We start from the raw sequence: 21,995 nt of genomic DNA on the forward strand, positions 1-21,995 counted from the left end.
TCTGTGTTGGAAGTGGACAGTACATTGTAGATCATATTCCTACTCCTTTGGAAATAAGGTGTAGGAAATTTAACAGCACAGTGGGCCTTAATACCATTGTCTGGCTATGCCAGAAGAATGACAGGAGACACTGGATGTTGTTTAATTAGGCCATAACTTTATTCCTAAATATCAGGGGGTATATGGCGGGTAAAAGTGTGGGATGCAGGTAATTCTATAATCATTTACATCCATGGGGGGCGGGGGAGACTGCTGACAGCCCTCCTCCTTTACCCATCTTGGTCCTCAGCCAACCCATTGCTGGGACCCAGTCATTCCCCCATCGAATGAGGGTTGAGGGGAGTGAGAAAAGAATGTCATTCTGGGACATTGGTTTGATATAGTCGAAGAGGGAACAATACCATGCAGTGAATCACCAGATCCACTTTCTGCAGCAGCCTGTGATTTCTTTGGAAAACTCCTGCACAAGTGCTAAGCAGGCCAGCCCTGTAGAGCTTGTGAAGACTGATAAAAACAAAGTTGTTGGTGACATAGCCACATTCTGAAGGATTTGGATCAGCACTCTTGTTCAAAGAAAAGGCCGACATATTTTAAATAAAAACCATTTTCATGGTATGGCTTATGTGAGATGCATCATCTAGCCACCATCTGAATTGGTAAAGATCCAGACTAAACTGAATACCCCATGTTATTATAGAAACCACCCTGCAGTAAAGCTTCTTAGAAAATGTTAGAATGACCAGAATCACACTCCAAATCCCAAATCTTGAAGTCTCTTCTAACATGTTCCTAACTCCACGTTTAGGCAAATTCTAGTTGGCTTCTTTGGGAATCTAGATTTAGTGCCATATGAACAAAATAATATGCTGTTTGCCAAGGAGCACTTTGAGATCTATGCACCACAAAAGTGTGATACAATGCTATATAAGTGTAGATTATTATTATTTATTAATTAATCAGAGCTACATCTATTAAATATATTTTGGAAGAGACACTGCATGTGTGATGAAGGGTCCTGAAAAATTGTTCTTAATGCTTTCAACATTTTAGAGAGATATTGATACTAACCTATGTATATAGGGGTCCAATCATGGTCTCCAAATTGGGGTCTCCAAATTGTCCAGATTTGGTGGAACACCTCTGTCCTCAACAATTCCACGATACAAGGCAGAGGAAGTCTGGGTATTTCATGACTTCTTGAAAAAGGCCATCTGAAATTGTGAAATAGGTTTATACTCTTTACACTTTCACCAGTAAATCTGTGATGTCGAAGCACAGTGTTGGGACCTTTTATATTTTTAGATTTGCTAGGAAAAAACAGAGTGGAGATGAAGATAAGTAGCCTTAATGTCAGCTGTTCTCTTTCAGCATATGTAATGCATTGGGCTGCAGTTAGTAGTCATCGACAGAACCAGGAGTGGCCTGACTTTGCATAGGTTCATGGGGAGAGGGCATAAGGAGCATATTCTGTCACTCTCTTCTCCTTCTGAACAGGAGCTGGACAAAACTGCAGTTCTTGTGCTTTCCAAAGTGCAAGAATATCTCCCATTAGTGCATAGGTAGGGGCAATACACTCCAAAATATTTAAAGCCATGGTATACTGTTGCTTTTTTGCACATACCAGCAAAAAGGAGAGGTCAGTGAACACCTCAAGGCATGTAGCAGTGACTGCTTCCTGTGTGAATGAATGAGCTCCTGATGGTGTTGCATGGTTACTTCCTACCGCCCTGGCTGGGGTATAGCGCCACCATTCTCCCCTATGCAGATCAGATGGTCTTTGATTATTGCTGTGTCATAAAGTGACTAAATGACTGTAAGGCTTTATATTCTTCTTCCTTTGGTGAAATATGAAAGAAGAGCAAGGAGTTTCCTTTTGTCACCCTAAATGTAAAGCTTCTAATACTAAAGCATTAACATACAGATCAGAACTGATATTACATTTTAGAACTATTTTAAAAAAAATATTATTATTTATTTCAGCTTATCAGTTGCAAAGCTGTCCTGACCCCCGGCCATTCCGTAATGGTTTTGTTATTGGAAATGACTTTACTGTAGGACAAACAATTTCATTTGAGTGTTTTCCTGGGTACACCTTAATTGGAAATTCAGCACTGACTTGTCTACATGGAGTCAGTCGTAATTGGAACCATCCTCTCCCCAGGTGTGAAGGTATGTATTGTGTAAAGATATGCCATCCATATTCCCCTTCCCTTTACTTCATCAAATCAGACCTCTCTTACTGTTTAATAATTTGTTGTCTGTCTACAGGCTGTACTGAAAAGCCTTACTTTACTTATTACTACTGCCACAGACAGCTCCTTAAGATTTCTCTTTCAGCTCAGTTGGTAGAGCCCTGTGTTTTTCTTAGACAGAAAGCAGTCTGAGAGAAGAGCTGGTTGGAATTGGGCTGTTTTGTCAAAACCAAAATATTTCATGGAGATTTATCAGTTTACACAAAATTTTGTTGGAAAAAGTCCATAACTAGGTGGCTAGATTACTGGGATGGGATTTGTAAAACCTAGGGTTAAGTCCCTGCTCTGCTTGATTTGGAATGAAAAACTCTGCTCTGAATAAGGCTAATCAGGGATTTGAACCTGAGTCAGACATACACATGGTTTTGTTATCTTTCTGCAACAGAAAAATAAATAAATTAAGAAACCTTAAAAGTTGTTGCAAAACAGAATTTTCCTCCTCTGGTTAGCTCTGTTTGCAAGTTTATTTTGCCGTGCCACTTAAATTGTTTGGAATTTGAGGATGTAGAGCTAGAAGTATATCCATGTTAGCTTTACTTGTGGGCTCACATATGAAGTGAGCAGCTGCAAAGGATTTTGATTTGAGGGAGCTTTTCCTGCATTTGAGCCCAGAAGGAAATAGAATGGCTATGCTGCTTACAGAAGGTATTTCTGCATCTATTTCTGTGGTGAAAAAAGTTTCCTGAGGAGACCAGGTAAAAGGACACCAGACCGACTGTGTCAGCTAGGTTTCTGTGATGCAGATCAGGTTGGGTGACTAGTTGGCAATAAGATAATGAGGAAAAAAAAAACTTATTGACCACAGATTGTGTTGTTGAAGTCCTGGTGTTTGTCTGTTTTGGTCCCATGTGAGCTAGCTGTTTGCCGAGTGGATGTAGCTGTTTAGTGATCTTCTTTACAGGCAGAGTCTGGCATTTCCTGTAATCGTTAGGAAGGGACGCAGATGGGTGGTCAACCTAATTGGCAGTGGTTATGATCTAATGTACTAGATAACGAGGGAATGGCAAGATGGCTCAACTTGCAGAGGAATTGCATCTGTTCATTTTTTGTGCAAGCATCTGAAGTAATATCTTTATTAAGTAAATGTGTAAATATTTTACTATGTCGTGATTGCTTTTTTAAAGATAATTAGGTATCTTCTACCTGCATTTGTTGTTATTTCAGATTAAAGTTCTCCAAAGCATGAAAATCAAGTTGGTATTTTTTGTTTTGTTTTTCTTGTATGCTTAACTGGAGAGGAGAATATTTTTTTTATTTTTTTTAACAATATTTAATGTAATATATTTGTTTTAACATACTATAAATGTATGTGTTAGGGGGCTTATTCCTTCACCCACTTACTTCCCTGGTCCTTCTCACATGAACAGAGAGCAACAATACCCAAAGTCCTAAGGTGCAAACAATTCAATGTTTATTGGGGTGAACTTCCAGCAAGCATGATTCCAGTTTCCTTCCTTAGTGTCCCCCTTCCTAGCTCTGACACCACAGAGGCTTACCTGTGTCCCTGTTCCCATTTCCCCCTTTAGGTAAACATGATTCCAATTTCCCCACCCCCATTCCCTGTTCCCATTTCCCACCCACACACCCACCCACTTCCTGATTGACTGCAGACTATATAGTAAAACTTGAGTTCTGCTTAGCTATACCTTAACCAATCATTTTAGTGAAATTTAACTAACCAATCCTAACATATTGTAACATGATTATTTAACCAATTATATCCCACCACCTTAATTAGTTTACACCCAGCACAATTAATTATACAGCAGACAGAAACAATCACAGAACCACACAGATATTATACAGACAAACAATAGCAAAGTGGGAACTATAATGACAAAACAATACAGAAGTGAGGATTTCACATCCCAGCTATTGATAAGTGAGTTCTTGCCAGACAGGATGCTATCAAACTAAGTTTCCTTTTACATCTTTTGGCACTTCCCTTTCTCTGGAGGTGATAGGCATTATCAGGACAGGATTGTATTCCTAACAGCCCAATAGCACCTTATTTCAGTGTGACTAGGTTGGAATGTGAGGATGTGACCGGTCGCTTCCCAGCTTATGGCTGCCTCTGCTGCTTAGCCAAAGGCCATAGCCTAAGCACAGGGCCTCAGACTGTCACAGTAAGAGAAGGACCTTACACCGGGAGACAGTGATTTTGATTCTTTCTTTTATACCTCTATAACTGGCCAAGTGATAAGAATACACCTAAATTCTTAGAGTATAGGCCTTTACAGACAGACCTGAATATCTATATCCTAACAATATGACTTATCAAATAATGCCTGCCTCCTTGAGTCAAACAGCCTGAATCAGATCTCAATATACAGATTTTTTTCATCATTTTGCTTCCATGCCAAAAGAGGAGAAAAAAATAATTCACTGTCATTTCTTTGAGATTCTGATTTTCTAAGATATTTGATTCTGATAAAGCCCTAATAAATTCCAGTTGTTGGTCTTCATCCTAGCATAGTTAAGAAATTGTCCCAAATCATTTGCTTGTCTCTGTGGACACATTAAATATAAAAGCAGCAGAAATGCAATGTGTGGCTTGCTTGGCTGTGGAGAAGATAGACATAGATCTCCGTATAGCCCTGCATGCCAAGTAGAATGCTGAAAGTCTCCATACTGCACCACTAAGGATGATGTGGGCATATACAGGATACACTTTGGATTCTATGCCCTAGTCCCTCAATGTTGTCTATAGAGAAATAGGAAAAATTAGAGAGAAAAAGTATGAGGGGAAAATCATGAGTTCAGCAGTCTGCCTTAGACATTATTATGTAATGCATATATATAACTAAAAACTTTAGAGCCATAAGTGCACTGGATGAAGGATTGAGAGGGCACACTTCTTCAGGAAACTGTAGGAAGAATTCTTGCTTACTTAGCCAGAACCACTCTTGGGAAATGCAAAATTGCTTTCCTTCTTGTTCTGCACTGCATACTTTCTCTCCCTCCACACTCACACCAAGTCAGTTCCATCTATCCATCATCACCCCCAATGCATTTTGTCTAGCTACACCCCGAGGACACTATGCGAGAGCAATTCCTGCACTCCCAATGTAACTGTCCCTGGCCTCTACACAGGGCAACAAAGAAGAAAGTCATTGAACTGTTTTCCTCATCTTGTGCATCCACACGTGGTCAGGTAGAATTTAGCCTATTATCTAAAAATGGATTTGGGAGCCAGTCTTCAAGCCTTCTCTTAGTCAGAACTACCATGTTCTTTTTATTTATTTTTTTTCTGGGAGATTCAACTGAGTAAGGACTTCAGGGTTGGGCCTCTTGCTGTTTGTAAAAGCTCAATAGCTGTTTCGTTTCCCATATACAGCTGACCTACTTTAGTTTTCCATAACACAGTTCAACTATGCACATGTTCAATGTATTCACAAATAAGGATTTCACACCATCTAGAAAGAATGCAAAAGTTATTGAGTGCTCCTGCAGTGAAAATACATGTGTTTGTTGTTGTTTTTTGTGTGTATTTGTTTTTAAGCTCTCTGTGGAGGAAATATAACTGCTATGAATGGCACCATATATTCTCCTGGATACCCTGATGAGTACCCAAACTTTCAGGACTGCTTTTGGCTTGTCCGAGTACCACCTGGTTATGGAATCTACATAAATTTTACTGTTCTTCAAACAGAGCCAATATATGATTTCATAACTGTATGGTAAGTAGGCACAATTATTGATTTATTCTACTATATGTGAGAGTGTAACAAGTCAGAAATTAAAAGTAACATTTTGGTTATGTGTCACAGATTTCTGCTTAATGTCTGATTCTATTTACTGACAATGATGGATTTGAAAGACTAGACCAATGATAAAATGGGCATATTATATTTTCTTTCATGAAGTACCTAAATAGGGATAAAATAAACTTGATGAATGAAGGCAATCCTGTTCCCATTGAAGTCAATGTCCTATACCACTGGCATCAGTGGTATAGGATCAGTAGTTTGATATTTTACTTGTTTGGAGAGTTTAGTCAAGTTATAAAGCAGAACATGTAAAGAGGACTCTCACTGAATATTGACTTCACCCATTAGAGCACAAGGTGAATGAGGTAATATCTTTTTATTGGACCAACTTCTGCTGATGTGAGAGACAAACTTTCAGACTTAAACAGAGTTCTTCATAAGACCTGGGAAATGTACTCAGAGTGTCACAGGTAAATAAAAGATGGAATAGATTTTTAAGCATAAGAAGTTAACATGTGTGTCCAGGAACCATTCAAGGTGAAGTGACCAGTTAACACCTCTCCAGTCACAGGGGAGAAAGAAGAAAAAAGCTGGGGATGGGCAAGTTAGTGGGTTATAGATTGTTGTAATAAGCCACCAATCCAGTTTCTCTATTCAGTCCATGATTTTTACTATCTAGCAAAGTTATGAATTTAACCTCTCAGGCTCATCTATGGACATTGTTGTGCAGATTTCCTTTGAGAAAGAGGAATGGTAGATCGGCTATAGAGCAATCGCTTTTTGAAAAGTGTTCACCCACAAGTGAAATGATGGTTTAGTTTGTATGAGTTCATTTGAGAGCATAGTGATTGTCCCATTTTTTTTCCAAATAGCTGTGACTGGAGCATTTAATGGTGTGTGGTTGGGAATGTTGATCATCATAGCAGTGGAGATATGTCTGCAGGTTTTGCATCTATTATGGCAGGGACTGGTGCTGCATATTGTTGGTATGTCCTGGTCTATGTGGAGCTTGCTTCTGACTATGAGCTGGCAAGGTTGAGGGATTCTTTGAATATCAAAATAGGGGATTCAGGAAAGATTCCTTTCAGTATGGGTTACAAGTGTGGGTTGAAATTGTTTAATGGTTGTCCATGTGGGTTCCAGTGTGGGGTGGTAGGTGACAACTAGGGGTGTGCAGTCAGAGGGGGGTTCATTTCTTTGTTGAAGCAGGTTCTTTCAGAGGACTTGGGTGGCCCATTCCGAGATGCAGTCTGCTACTTTGTTGGAGTTGGCTTGTTTGGTGAATTAAAGTGTATATCCTGGACTTTCTCCTCAAAGCATATTCTGTGATATCAGAGTGCCTGGCTATAGATAACAGATTTCTTATTGTGTTTGGGGTGATTACTGGATCTGTGAAGATATGTCTGGTGATCCGTGGGTTTCTTGTGTATAGTTGTCTGCAGGGTTCTATTGCTGAAGCTGATTGTGATGTCCGGGAAACTGATGCTGGTGTGGGAGTGTTCTAGAGAAAATTTAATGGAAGGATAATTATTGCTGAAGTTGTGGTGGAAATCTAAGAGAGAGTTTAGGTAGTCTGTCCAGAGGATGAAAATATCATTGATGTATCTCTGGCATATCATTGTTTTTGTTATGCATTTACCCAGAAATTCTTCCTCAAGGTGGCTCATGAAGATGGTGGCATATTGAGCCATCTATTTACCCATGGCTTTTCCCAAGGTTTGTTGTTGAATGTAAAATGAGTATGGATGATGATGAAATAGATGAGATTGGCAGTGTATTTGGGGTGGATCTCAGAGTGTTGTCCATTGTCTTGTAGATATTTGAGACAGGCACTGATGCTGTCATTGTGAAGGATGTTGGTGTACATCCCATGTCATGAGAATAAAAATATTCTCCTAAATTTATGCGAGCAATCTCTTGATCAAGAAAAGGATATTGAGTGCACAGTGCTGACAAAGATCAAAGAGGTAACTCTGTTTAATAAAAGTGTAATAACTGGCAAGTTCAACTATGCACATATGAACTGTTCCAATTTCATATCAGGAAAAGATTTAGAGAAGCAATTTCTTAGCATTTTACATGGTTGCTTTGTGGAATCATCAGTTCTAGAGCATATAAAAAAGAGACTATATTCTTGATATAGTTGTAAGTAAAATATAGGAGTTGGACAGACAAGTTGGGTGAGGTAATATCTTTTATTGGTCTAGCTTTAGTTATTGAGAGAAACAAGTTTTGAACTACACAGAACTCTTCTTTGAGTCTGGGAAAGATACTAAGAATGTCACAGCTAAAGACAAAATTGAACAAATAGTTTAGCATATGTAGTTAGTACATAGGGACTACTCAAGTACCTTTTCCATACCTGTTGAAGAGCTCTGTGTAGTTTGAAAGCTTGACTGACTCACCAAAAAAGTTGGTCTAAAAAAGATACTACCTTACCCACCTTGTCTCTCTAATATCCTGGGACCGACACAGCTCCAAAAACACTGCACACAACATAGGATTTGGGTCAACAGGTCAACTATAGCTGAGCCTCTTAGTTAAAACAGAACTGAACCTAGGGTGCGCTCAGTGAGACAGATACTCAAAGACACTTGCCACAGAGTGCTGTAGGAGGAAACATAAATAATCATGTGGGCACAGGCATCATTGTATGCTTTAGACACTTCTGTGGTGATTGATTGGTCTAAAGCTTGCTTACGTGTATTTCAATTAAAATGCTCTGCAGCGTGAGATACTTAAATTATGGATTCTATAGAACAGTTAACGGGATTATCTGGACTAATTCATTACTATATCTCCATCCATTGTTCGTTTGCCAGTTCTGTTACACCAAGATATATATCTTGGATAAATGGAAATGGAAATTTGGCGGAAATTTTAATCATAGCCATGCATATACAATAATCTCCCATATACCTGTCCATTACTATTCCTGTTCATTCTCATGTGAGGTCCTAATCATTTCCCATCTTGACGACTGCAAACTCTTTCTTCCTTGTAGCCCAGACTTTCATCTTGCTGCTTCCTTCATTCTTTCCAACATGCCACCAAAAACATTGTCTCCCCTGCCTGCTGCTCTTAGCATGTTCTGGTGCTCTTGGAATTCCTTTACTTTCTCCCAGTCACCTTCTGCATCAAATTTATGGTGCTTGTCCCGGGCTTCACAGCCCTCAATAACTTTAATTCTGCTTGTCTTTACTTTCTTGTCTCCTCTCGCTCATCCCTCACACTTTTAACTCTGCCCAAACTGCATAATTACCAACCTCATCTAGTCTTCCTCTCACTGTCCCCTACATGCCTCCTGCAATGTGACCTCATGTACGTGCAGTTTCTTCCATGACCTAGTTCACCCTGCCTCCTCCTCATTGTCTCTCCTTAAATTTATTTCCAAACAGCCTCCCAAGGCCCTCAAAAGCAATAATAAAAGTAAACCTCAGTGCTCATTACATTGTTATGATTATACTCCTCATTGCTTTCCTTTCACTCCATTTTTATGTTGTCTTGAAATTGTTAAGTCTTTAGGGCAGGGACCATGTAACTAAACTATCTAGCATACTGTATTTGTTGTTATATAAATAAATAATTACACTAAAGTGATGTAATTAAAAAAATCTGACATTGTGAAGAATGTGCTGCTTGGAGCTGGTCAGAAAAACTGAGTGAACCGTTTTCTTTTGGAAAATTCAGTTTTTATCAAAATTTAAATTCTTCAAAAAATTATGTAAGTTTTACTAAAAAATTGTTCTGAGAAAAATGGAAGGCAAAAAATCCAACAATGTTGAAATGTCTTGTTTTGACATTTTCAGAACAAAATGTTTTGCGGTGAATTTTGAATTTTTTGTATTTTATTCTGGTATGGAATGAAGCCAGAATTTGAAATTTCAAAATTCTCCACAATATGGAATTTCTGTCTTGCACACAGCTCTAGTGCCAGTTGATATGAATCTTGACATGAATTAACTACTGAGCCAGGTAGCTCATCAAGGACTGGGGAGGTAATGGTTTCAATTTGTCACTAGCCTATGTAGAGTTTTAAAAGTATCAAATATAGTATCAAATCAAGTATAAAATAATGTTATTGATAAATCCAAGATAAAGAAATAGTCATATCATGAAAAGACTGAGTTCAATAGCTTGGAGGGGTGAAGGCATGGTAATAGAACTAGAATATGAAATAGAGTTAAAATATGATATAGTCTGCTGAGGTCAGTTATGGGAGATTCATCACTAAAGATATTCAAAGTCAGGCTGAACAAAGCACAAATGAATAGTCATTAGGAACTATCTTGCACATTTCAGAGGGTGGACTGGATGTCCTGCCAGGTTTTTCCCATTTCTAATCTTTATTATTCAACTCAACCAATAAATTTCAGGTTTCTACTAGCCTGCCTATTTCCAGATGAATTGCTTGGCTAGTCATGAAACAAAGATGCACAAAACAAAGATCCATAATTTCAACAATGCAGAAAGAACAAGACATTTTGAAATAAATAGTTACATGATGCAGACCATGAACTGCTCTAAAGTAGCTATTATTTAAACATTGGAACAGAGAACAATAATTTCTATTAAGCACCCCTTTTTGTTTAAGAATCTTGAAGGAAATATTATAAGAAAAACGTGAAATTGTGCATATGCCATAATTAATTATGTATCTTTATCTTTAAACACTTTCTTTTCAGTGAGAACTTTTGTTACCCAACATTAAAACTGCAGCAAAAACAAGAAAATTCATTAAAAACTAGGAAGCTGTTTACATTAATGATTAAATGAGCCAATTTAAATGCCCTATATTTTTATGCCCATACTTAGGTTTAGGTAGAAATGATAACTTTGACATCTAATTCTGCCCACAAATTCAATTGTTAGATGTTGAAATGCTGTCATCTGAAGCTCCTTTAAAAAACTGGCCCTCAGAATAATAAATGTCAGTAACATTTACATGTATAGTAGTTCAGATACAGTTTTAGGGTGAAATTCTGATCCCATTTATGTCAATAGGAGTTTTGCCTTTGACTGCATTGAGGCTAGGATTTCACCTTAAGTTTTTATATACACTAAATGTGGTACATTATTCAATTCATCCAGAAATGCCTGAATCAGGCCAAACTAACTTGTTTTCCTTCTTTAATTAGGTAATTGGTTTGGTGGATTGGGGGAATGCCGGGGACAAAATATACCTGTTCTTTAGGAAGGCTTTTGACATAGTTCCACATGTCATTCTCATAAGTAAGCTGGAGAAATTCAGGATCAGCAGAACTAACATTAAAAAAAAAGAGTAACTATTAATGGAATGATGTCTGACTGGAAGGAGGTCTCTAATGGGGTTCCACAGGCATCTGTTTTGGGTCCGGTTTTATTTAACATCTTTATTAATGACCTGGATGTGGGAATAGAGAGCATACTGATCAAATTTGTAGATGACTCAAAGCTAGAAGGTTTTACAAACACTTTGGAAGATAGCTAAAATCAAAAAGGCTGACAAAGGAGGTGCTGTCGTCATCATGAATAGGTCGGAATATGAAAAAGAGGCTGCTAGGCAGCTTTCCAACACCACTTTCTACAAGCCATTAGCCTCTGATCCCACTGAGGGTTACCAAAAGAAACTACACCATTTGCTCAAGAAACTCCCTGAAAAAGCACAAGAACAAATCCGCACACCCCTAGAACTCTGACCAGGGGTATTCTATCTGCTACCCAAGATCCATAAACCTGGAAATTATGGACGCCCCATCATCTTAGGCATTGGGACCCTGACAGCAGGATTGTCTGGCTATGTAGACTCCCGCCTCAGGCCCTACGCTACCAGCACTCCCAGCTATCTTCGAGACACCACTGACTTCCTGAGGAAACTACAATCCATCGGTGATCTTCCTGAAAACACCATCCTAGCCACGATGGATGTAGAAGCCCTCTACACCAACATTCCACTCAGAGATGGACTACAAGCCATCAGGAACAGTATCCCCGATAATGTCACGGCAAACCTGGTGGCTGAACTTTGTGACTTTGTCCTGACCCATAACTATTTCACATTTGGAGACAATGTAAACCTTCAAATCAGCGGCACTGCTATGGGTACCCGCATGGCCCCACAGTATGCCAACATTTTTATGGCTGACTTAGAACAACGCTTCCTCAGCTCTCGTCCCCTAATTCCCCTACTCTACTCGCGCTACATTGATGACATCTTCATCATCTGGACCCATGGAAAAGAAGCTCGTGAGGAATTCCACCATGATTTCAACAATTTCCATCCCACCATCAACCTCAGCCTGGACCAGTCCACACAGGAGATCCACTTCCTGGACACTACGGTGCTAATAAGCGATGGTCACATAAACAGCACCCTATACCAGAAACCTACTAACCACTATGCTTACCTACATGCCTCCAGCTTTCATCCACACCACACGATCCATTGTCTACAGCCAAGCTCTATGATACAACCGCATTTGCTCCAACCCCTCAGACAGAGACAAACACCTACAAGATCTCTATAAAGCATTCTTACCACTACAGTACCCACCTGCTGAAGTGAAGAAACAGATTGACAGAGCCAGAAGAGTAACCAGAAGTTACCTACTACAGGACAGGCCCAATAAAAGAAAATAACAGAACACCACTAGCCATCACCTTCAGCCCCCAACTAAAACCTCTCCAATGCATCATCAAGGATATACAACCTATCCTGAAGGACGACCCATCACTCTCACAGTTCTTGGGAGACAGGCTTACAGATGGCCCCCCAACCTGAAGCAAATACTCACCAGCAACCACACAACAAAAACACTCACCCAGGAACCTATCCTTGCAATAAAGCCCATTGCCAACTGTGTCCACATATCTATTCAGGGGACACCATCATGGGGCCTAATCACATCAGCTATGCTCTCAGAGGCTCGTTCACCTGTGCATCTACCAATGTGATATATGCCATCATGTGCCAGCAGTGCCCCTCTGCAATGTACATTGGCCAAACTGGACAGTCTCTACGCAAAAGAATAAATGGACACAAATCAGATGTCAAGAATTATAACATTCAAAAACCAGTCGGAGAACACTTCTCTTTGGTCACTCGATTACAGACCTTAAAGTGGCAATTCTTTAGCAAAAAATCTTCAAAAACAGACTCCAAGGACAGACTGTTGAATTGGAATTAATTTGCAAACTGGATACAATTAACTTAGGCTTGAATAAAGACTGGGAGTGGATGTGTCATTACACAAAGTAAAACTATTTCCCCTTGTTTATTTCCCCTCCTACTGTTCTTGTAAAGTGCTGGGAATGGCCCACCTTGATTATCACTACAAAAGGTTCCCTCCCCGCCCCACCCCCGCTCTCCTTCTGGTAATAGCTCACCTTTCCCGATCACTCTTGTTACAGTCTGTACGGTAACACCCATTGTTTCATGTTCTCTGTGTATATAAAATCTCCCGACTATATTTTCCACTGTATGCATCCGATGAAGTGAGCTGTAGCTCACGAAAGCTTATGCTCTCATAAAATATTTAGTCTCTAAGGTGCCACAAGTACGCCTTATCTTTTTACTAAAATTCAAAGAGATGTTGTGAAATTGGAGAATTGGACTATAAACAACAAAATGAAATTCAGTAAAGACAAATGTAAAGTGCTTCGCTTTGGGGAAAAATATCAAATGCATAAATACAGAATCAGGGAGATAACTGGCTTCGCAGCAGCATGGCTGAGAAGGATCTGGAAGTTGAGGTGGATCACAAACTCAACATGAGTCAAGATGCTGTTGCAAAAAAGGTAAATAGAATTTTGGGTTATATTAACAAAGTCAAGGGAGATGAAAGTACCACTCTACTCCATGCTAATTAGGCTTCAGCTGATGTACTGCATCCAATTTTGGTCACCAATGCATAGAAAGGATGTAGAGAAACTGGAAAGGATCCAGAGGTGAGCAGCAAAGATGATCAAAGGGATGAGATGCAAGTCATATGAGCAAAGGCTGAAGGATGTTTAGTATGTTTAGTTTGGAAAGAGGAGACTAAGGGCGACAGGATAGCAGGCTTTTAATACTGGAAAGGCTGCCATAAAAAAGATGGAGAAAAGTTCTATCTTGCCACAGAGGGCAGGGGAAGAGGCAATGGCTTCAAACTATAGCATGGCAGGTTTAGATTAAATCTCAGGAAAAACTTCCTAACGGTAAGAACAGTCAGACAATGGAACAGACTGCCTAGAGAAGTTGTGGAAGCTCCTTCACTGGACGTTTTCAAAAGGAGACTGGATAGCCATCTGTCTTGGATGGTTTGGATACATCTAGCAGAGGATTAGGCTCAATGGCCCTTGTGGTCCCTTCTAACCCTATAGTTCTATGAGTCTATGAATCAACAGAAAATGTGTGGTTCCTCTTCTGTAATACTGCTAGAAATTGATGGGAGGCAACAACAGTATGGCCTATGAATCTAATGTCCATATTTGTCATTTTGGCTATATAAAAGTGAGAGTGTTTCAAGAAAAAAAGTACCACCCAAACCCAGGGAGAAAATAGAGCATTTATTCCAATAGGTAGTAAGTGGAGAAACTTATATTCAGAAATTCTGAAGCACCCTAAAGCATCTTCTGTCATGGGCATTTTCCACCTTACCATTCAAGTTACACATTTCCTCCTCAAAGGAGCATTCAGAGCATTAATATTCCTGTTTTATTTTAAATGCAAGGAATAATCTAAACCTTTACAATATATATTTTTTTTTAGAAAATTTAAATATATGCCCATTTTGGGACAGGCAAAAAATACTGTATTACACCTAGAAAAAATTACCCACCAGCAAAAATACCACATAATCCTTCAGCATTGCATTTACCTAAAATTAATGGTGAAACCTACCCTTAATATTATTTTTCTTTTGATTTTTTTTTTTTTTAGGGATGGGCCAGACCAAAGTTCTCCTCAGATTGGCCAGTTTAGTGGCAACACTGCCTTGGAGTCTGTCTACAGTACTTCAAACCAGATTCTCATCAAGTTCCACAGTGACTTCACAACAAGTGGTTTCTTTGTGCTAAGTTATCATGGTAAGTTCAATACATTTAGCTATTTTTATTGATGATTATATAGTTGAAGCTTAAGGGAAAATATTTTAACTTACTATTACTAAAATAAATGTTAAGTCCTTTGGAACAATTACCGGTAGTTTATTTTTTGTTAATCACTGAATGTTTACCACTATTAATAGACAAGCAAAAAGAACCAGTGAACTTTCCAAAAACTAACATCCAGTTCAGGTTAGACATACGTATCTCTTTATGGCTTACATTGCTTTAAAAGGTGGAGTCCAGAATTCAAGTTTTGTTTTAAATTGTGTGTGATCAGTGCAGTTACACCGGTGCTGCCAGTGATAACAAACTACATTCAATTTCATGGGTTTATCCATCCTGTTGATGTGAGAAGAATCAATGGAAACCTGGACCCGCATTGACCTAGAGGGCGCCAAATCCTTTGCATGTATATATTTTTTTAAATTTTGAAACATAAGGGAATATGTTTTCATAGCAGTATGTCTGAATTTTTATGGAATTTACAAAAATTTACTTCTCCACCAAGAATGTGCCTCTTGGGAGTGCACATCTTGGTACCAGGAATCTCTAAGACCTTCTAGAAATCAGGAAAGGATGAGGGCGGTTCCTATACCCTCATACAGACCCTAAGTCTTGTGTCTGGTTTCTAAGGGACATTAATTTCCTATCATGATAAACAACCGATCTCAGAATTACTGCTTGCTAGAAGTTGCAGTGCACTTCTATTTCTTTTTCCTTCTCAGAGTTTCTGTTTCGAAGATCAATTTTACTTATAATAAATTAATCTGTATTAATACTGGTATTGTAGTTAGGAGCCAGATTCTTTCACCCAGATCCAAGCTAACTTCACCTAGAAGCATGGATCTTGGCACCCTGTTAAATGAGTGATAAATGCTCACATGAGTTGAAATAGATTCTTTTGTAATTGAGAAAGCCACCTCCCTGAAAGACAGGTACACTAAAATGGAGATCATCTGGTCTTTGCATGACAAAGAGTTACACAGCCAGACACTCTCCACCTGTCTCCATCTCTGGCAAGCTCTGTTATAGGTACTGAGAATTACATCATATCTGTGGACTGTGGTATTTTAGAAGTGGCATTTTGTGTTTTCAGATTATTATGGGCTATGATACTAAAAACCAGTACACTGAATTGGTTCCACTGTTGAATGGGTGTAGTGGGCAGAGTACTTATGTTTCATTTGTTCGTTAAGATATGGGCTTCTGAAATTGGGACCGTCTTTGTGTTGTATAGCTTCCATTGTCTGACCCAGGAAAAAAACATTTCAGTACTCCAGCTGTGAAATAACTAAGGCATGGACCATTATCTCCAGGACTTCCCCTCTGAGGAGCAGGCACAGTTTTCTTACCAGTTTGAGGTGGTAAAAGTCCTGATGTTCAGGCACAATGTGGCTACCAGACTGCAACTCTGACAGTGAATATTCAGATACCCTCATCAGAAGAGCAGTCATGGATTCTGCAAGGCCTTCTGAATATGTCCTTTGGCCGACCAAAATCACTTCCATCTGACTTTGGTTGAATTTGAATCATATATTATTATTTATGCAAGTGCTTTTTTCTTCTAGACGCAGAGGTAGCTGTATGACAAATGGTTGTCTGCCTCTGATAAGAATGATATGTGTCACTGTGTATCATAAGCATATTGCTGGCATATGGCTAGTAGCTTTTCAGATGTTTCCTAGCAGCATAATATAGGTGCTGAGCAAGTTGGGTCATGCCACCCATCATTGGCATGAAGCAACCAAAGCTACACAAATAAATTTGGCAACTCCTCTATGTCCTGAGGCTCATGATTTTGAGGTCATTTTTTTATTCCTCTTATTCTCTCCCTAAATGAATGCTGTCTCTAAATCCTGCAGGTTTTATACTCTACATCTTATCTAGCATGCAATATTTCCAAAATCTGATGTTAGTTCTCTTTTCCCTTTTATAGAGCCCTTGCCCAACCCCTAGTCACTCTGACTTTGACTACTGCAGCCTCCTCATCTTTGGCCTCCATGCCTTTATTAATTCCATCCAGGATGTCTTAGCAAATGTTCATCTATTTTGTCTGATGCTCTGATGATCTTCTGATTCTCTTCAAATCCTTTCACTGGCTCCACCTCACCTTCCTCTTTAAATTTAAGTTTCTTGTGCCCAAGTTGGAAGACCTGGTGCAAGTTAACTCAAACCTGCCTCTCCACTCTCATTGCCTTCCACCTATTTCTCTACCCTATCTGCCAATAAATAAAGTTTCCTTTACCAGTGTAATATATAAATAAAATTATTTGTGAAAGGGAGGGGAACTGTTTAAATTGCATGAGCCCATGTCTAGTAGTAAAGTGACTTTTAGGGGGTTTCTCTTGCTGCCCTCTGTTTATTTCTCTTACTGTGCATCTAGAGCATACCTCTCAACTGACAGGGCCTAAATGTGGGCTGCAGTGTTTGATGAAGACCAAGATTGAGGGACACAAAATATTTGTCATATAACAAACTTAAAACTGGGACTAATCTCTTCAGGATAATTACCTCTTTCTGTATTTTCAGGTTCATGATTCTTTTTATCTGCTGTAAGTAATGTGCAACAATAGAAGTGTAGGGATACCAAATTGGTGTGGAATATAGGTAGTTTTGGGACTAATATTAGTGCTGTCTCTAATGAGAGACGTTTGAGAGGTATGACCTAGATTCATTGTTAAAGGCATTTGATCACACTGGACCCAAACCTGTTTTTATTAAAGGACCAAATTATGGCTAAGTGAGCACAGTGGTGCAAGGGCATAAGAGCAATGTGGCATGTTACACTCCTGGTCCAGCTACCTGTACCACAGCATGGGAGGTGAAGCAAGCTTCAGGGAGCTTTTGGAGCCTCCCTTTGCACAGCTAGACAAGAGGGAGCAGAATGGTTGGGAACTGGCTGGAACCGGCTGGAACCTTACCTCTGCTCTCAATGTTTAAAGAGGATAGCTGCACTGTCATACTCTATTAAGAGCAGGCGCAATATCAATATCTTCATAATATTTGTTGTTATTTACATGTCTACTGTTATATTCTTAGCAATATGGATTATATTACTATCCAAAGACCCCGACCCAACAGAGGTTCTGTTCTGCTAGCTGCTATACAAACACATGGTACAAAATATTCCAGGCCAGATCCCCATCTGGTGTAAACTGCAGTGACACCAGTGACTTCAATGGAATCAACCCTATTTATATCAGCTGAGAATCTAACCCGTAGGTTTTTAGTCTATGTGAATTCAAGAATTTCCAAATCCTAATATTTCCGGAGAGTAACATTTTCAAAAGAAGTTATGTGAAATAAGAACATAAGAATGGCCATACTGGGTCAGACCAAAGGTCCATTCAGCCCAGTATCCTGTCTACTGACAGTCGTCAATGCCAGGTGCCCCAGAGGGAGTGAACCTAACAGGTATTGATCAAGTGATCTCTCTCCTGCCATCCATATCCACCCTCTGACAAACAGAGGCTAGGGACACCATTCCTTACCCATCCTGTCTAATAGCCATTAATGGACTTAACCTCCATGAATTTATCCAGTTCTCTTTTAAACCCAGTTATAGTCCTAGCCTTCACAACCTCCTCAGGCAAGGAGTTCCACAGGTTGACTGTGTGCTGTGTAAAGAAGAACTTCCTTTTATTTGTTTTAAACCTGCTGCCCATTAATTTCATTTGGTAGCCCCTAATTCTTATATTATGGGAACAAGTAAATAACTTCCTTATTCACTTTCTGCACACCACTCATGATTGTATATACCTCTACCATATCCCCCCTTAGTCTCCTCTTTTCCAAGCTGAAAAGTCCTAGCCTCTTTAAACTCTTAATTACTTTCCATTCATCCACATTAAATTTCATTTGCCATTTTGTTGCCCAATCACTTAGTTTTGTGAGATCTTTTTGAAGTTCTTCATAGTCTGCTTTGGTCTTAACTATCTTGAGCAGTTTAGTATCATCTGCAAACTTTGCCAACTCAATGTTTATCCCTTTCTGCAGATCATTTATGAATAAGTTGAATAGGATTGGTCCTAGGACTGACCCTTGGGGAACACCACTAGTAACCTCTCTCCATTCTGAAAATTTACCATTGATTCCTACCCTTTGCTCCCTGTCTTTTAACCAGTTCTCAATCCATGAAAGGATCTTCCCTCTTATCCCATGACAACTTAATTTACATAACAGCCTTTGGTGAGGGACCTTGTCAAAGGCTTTCTGGACTTCTAAGTACACTATGTCCACTGGATCCCCCTTGTCCACATGTTTGTTGACCCCCTCAAAGAACTCTAACAGATTAGTAAGACATGATCTCCCTTTACGGAAACTATATTGACTTTTGTCCAACAATTTATGTTCTTCTATGTGTCTGACAATCTTATTCTTTATTATTGTTTCAACTAATTTGCCCAGTACTGACGTTAGACTTACCGGTCTGTAATTGCCAGGATCACCTTTAGAGCCCTTCTTAAATATTGGTGTTACATTAGTTATCTTCCAGTCATTAGGTACAGTAGCTGATTTAAAGGACAGGTTACAAACAATAGTTCCACAATTTCATATTTGAGTTCTTTCAGAACTCTTGGGTGAATGTCATCTGGTCCCAGTGACTTGTTACTGTTAAGTTTCTCAATTAATTCCAAAACCTCCTCTAGTGACGCTTCAATCTGTGACAATTTCTCAGATTTGTCACCTACAAAAGACGGCTCAGGTTTGGGAATGTCCCTAACATCCTCAGCCATGAAGATTGAAACAAAGAATTCATTTAGTTTCTCTATGATGACTTTACCGTCTTTAAGTACTCCTTTTGTATCTCGATCATCCACGGGCCCCACTGGTTGTTTAGCAGGCTTCCTGCATCTGATGTACTTAAAAAACATTTGTTATTACCTTTGGGTTTTTGGTTAGCTGTTCTTCAAACTCCTTTTTGGCTTTTCTGATTACATTATTACATTTAATTTGGCAGTGTTTATGCTCCATTCTATTTACCTCAGTAGGATAATAGCCTTTGTCTCACTGAGTTTCACTGAGGAGACTTAGGCTCCTCAGTGCATAAGGCCTGGTCTACACTTAAAAATTTAGATCAATCTAGTTATGTTGTTCAGGGCTGTAAAAAAATTCACATCCTGAGCGCTACAGTTAGGTGGACTACCCCCAAGTGTGGACCTAACTTCCTGCTAGGTTGACAGAAGAATTGTGTTGAACTAGTTACCACCTCTCAGAGAGAGGGATTACTACACTGATGGAAACACCCCTTCTGTCATTGTAGAAACATCTACACAAGGGAGCTACAGCAGCACAGCTGCAGCATCTTAGCTGTGCTGCTGTAGTGTAGATATGACCTAAGGCATATTTGAAAATAGGAATTATGCTCCTAAGCCACTTAATTTCTTTTGAAAGTTTTACTCCTGGTAAAGTACAGCCAGAAACTACTGTTAGCCTGATGTGGGATGGAAGCCCAAACTGAACTGATCCATCCAATAGCAATGCAATAATTGTATTTCATTGTATATAGATGTTCTTATGCTACCCTTAATATAGTGGTATCTGAGTGCCTTCCAGTAGTGCTTTAAACTATGTGTCAAAAATCTGTCAAATATTATTAATGCATTCTCTCTCTCTCTCTCATCCTCTTCCAGGGGACAATTGTGTGCGTAGTGTAGGGTTTTGTTTTAAATGTACATGTTGCTGTGCATTTGGTAGAGAAGGCAAGATCAAAGGAGCGTTTTGCACTTGGAGCAGAAGGTGGTGAGGTTTGTGATGGTCCTTAATTCCTGTGGGAGTTCATTCTACAATCTGGAACTGGCACCTAAGGAAGCCCTGTCATATGCACCAATGAGATCCTTTACCCTTTTGGTAGAATGTTCCATTGTACCTGAGGAGCAAAGTTATTAAGCCTGATCTTCATCCAGAATCTTTAAGGGATCTTTTAGATATTGCTTGGGTCAGTACGTTGAGGATAAAGATCAAGATCTTGAACTTGAATCAATATCCTATGGGAAGCCACTGTAGAGAGTGGAGAACAGGCCATATGTGCTTGTAGTAGCCAATGTTAATGAGGAGATGAACTGCAGCATTCTCTACTAGTCAGAGTTTCCTAAGGGCTGATGACTTCATGCCCAGGTATATTGTATTGGTGTACTCCAGACAGGAGATCATAAAGCCATGTATAACTGTGGCTAGGTCACCGTCTGCCAGGATGGGACAATGTCTCCTAACTAACTAGAAGGAATTGACTGATTGAGTTGACAGTTGTGGTTGTTCACCTTCAGCAAGGAGACTGCACCGTTGTTGAAAAATCTTCATCATGCTTTCTTCTGCCCACCAGCATCACCTCTGTCTTGCTCTGGTTCAGCTTCAACTAGCTCCTTTTCATCCATGAGCTAATCTTGTCCAAGCACCGGGCCATCTTGATGGTAATGATGTGGTTGTGCATGGTGAAGGATAGGCAGAGCTGTGTGTCATCTGCTTATTTCTTGCACATGAGCCCATGTCATCTGATCAGTTCGCATAGAGGCTACATATTGATATTGACCAGACAGAGAACTGATCCTTGTGGTCAATAAGGTAAAAAATAGCTGCCAAGCATTACTCTAAATCCACATAATGGATACAATCCTGGCTCTTTGAACTCAGTGGCAAAACTCCCACTGATGTCAATGCAGCCAAGATTTCACCTAGTGTTCTTAAGTGCTTTTATATTTGCTAATACTGACATACCTAAGAAAAATCCAGGTCATGGGTTACTGCTGTGCTGCCTGAGATGTGGCAGGGATCTAGGAGAATGATCTAAAATGGTTTAAGTCCTTCCTGGAAGGATGCATCCAAAGAGTAATGATGGGAAAATGCATGTCTGCCATTGATACCCCCTACCCCACCCCTCCTTTTACTTGTAGATTCCCCCAAGGATCAGTTCTCTCTGTGGTCATATTCAGTATCTATCTATATGAATTCATTTTCTGGGATGTTTCAC

At 39.5% G+C, this 21,995-nt stretch overlaps 1 protein-coding gene across 2 annotated transcripts in view; it reads left to right on the top strand.

Annotated features, from left to right (window-relative positions):
- Positions 1-21,995, top strand: part of CSMD3 (CUB and Sushi multiple domains 3) — a 1,215,628-nt gene that overhangs the window by 1,038,457 nt on the left and 155,176 nt on the right. For both annotated transcript variants that reach the window (XM_073330296.2, XM_073330291.2), the window contains 3 exons: positions 1,981-2,169; positions 5,755-5,932; positions 14,862-15,007. In XM_073330296.2, coding sequence (XP_073186397.1) covers positions 1,981-2,169; positions 5,755-5,932; positions 14,862-15,007 — 513 coding nt within the window. The remainder of the gene's footprint in view (positions 1-1,980; positions 2,170-5,754; positions 5,933-14,861; positions 15,008-21,995) is intronic.

The sequence above is a fragment of the Lepidochelys kempii genome, chromosome 2 (assembly GCF_965140285.1).
Source record: "Lepidochelys kempii isolate rLepKem1 chromosome 2, rLepKem1.hap1, whole genome shotgun sequence".
Classification (NCBI taxonomy): domain Eukaryota; kingdom Metazoa; phylum Chordata; order Testudines; family Cheloniidae; genus Lepidochelys; species Lepidochelys kempii.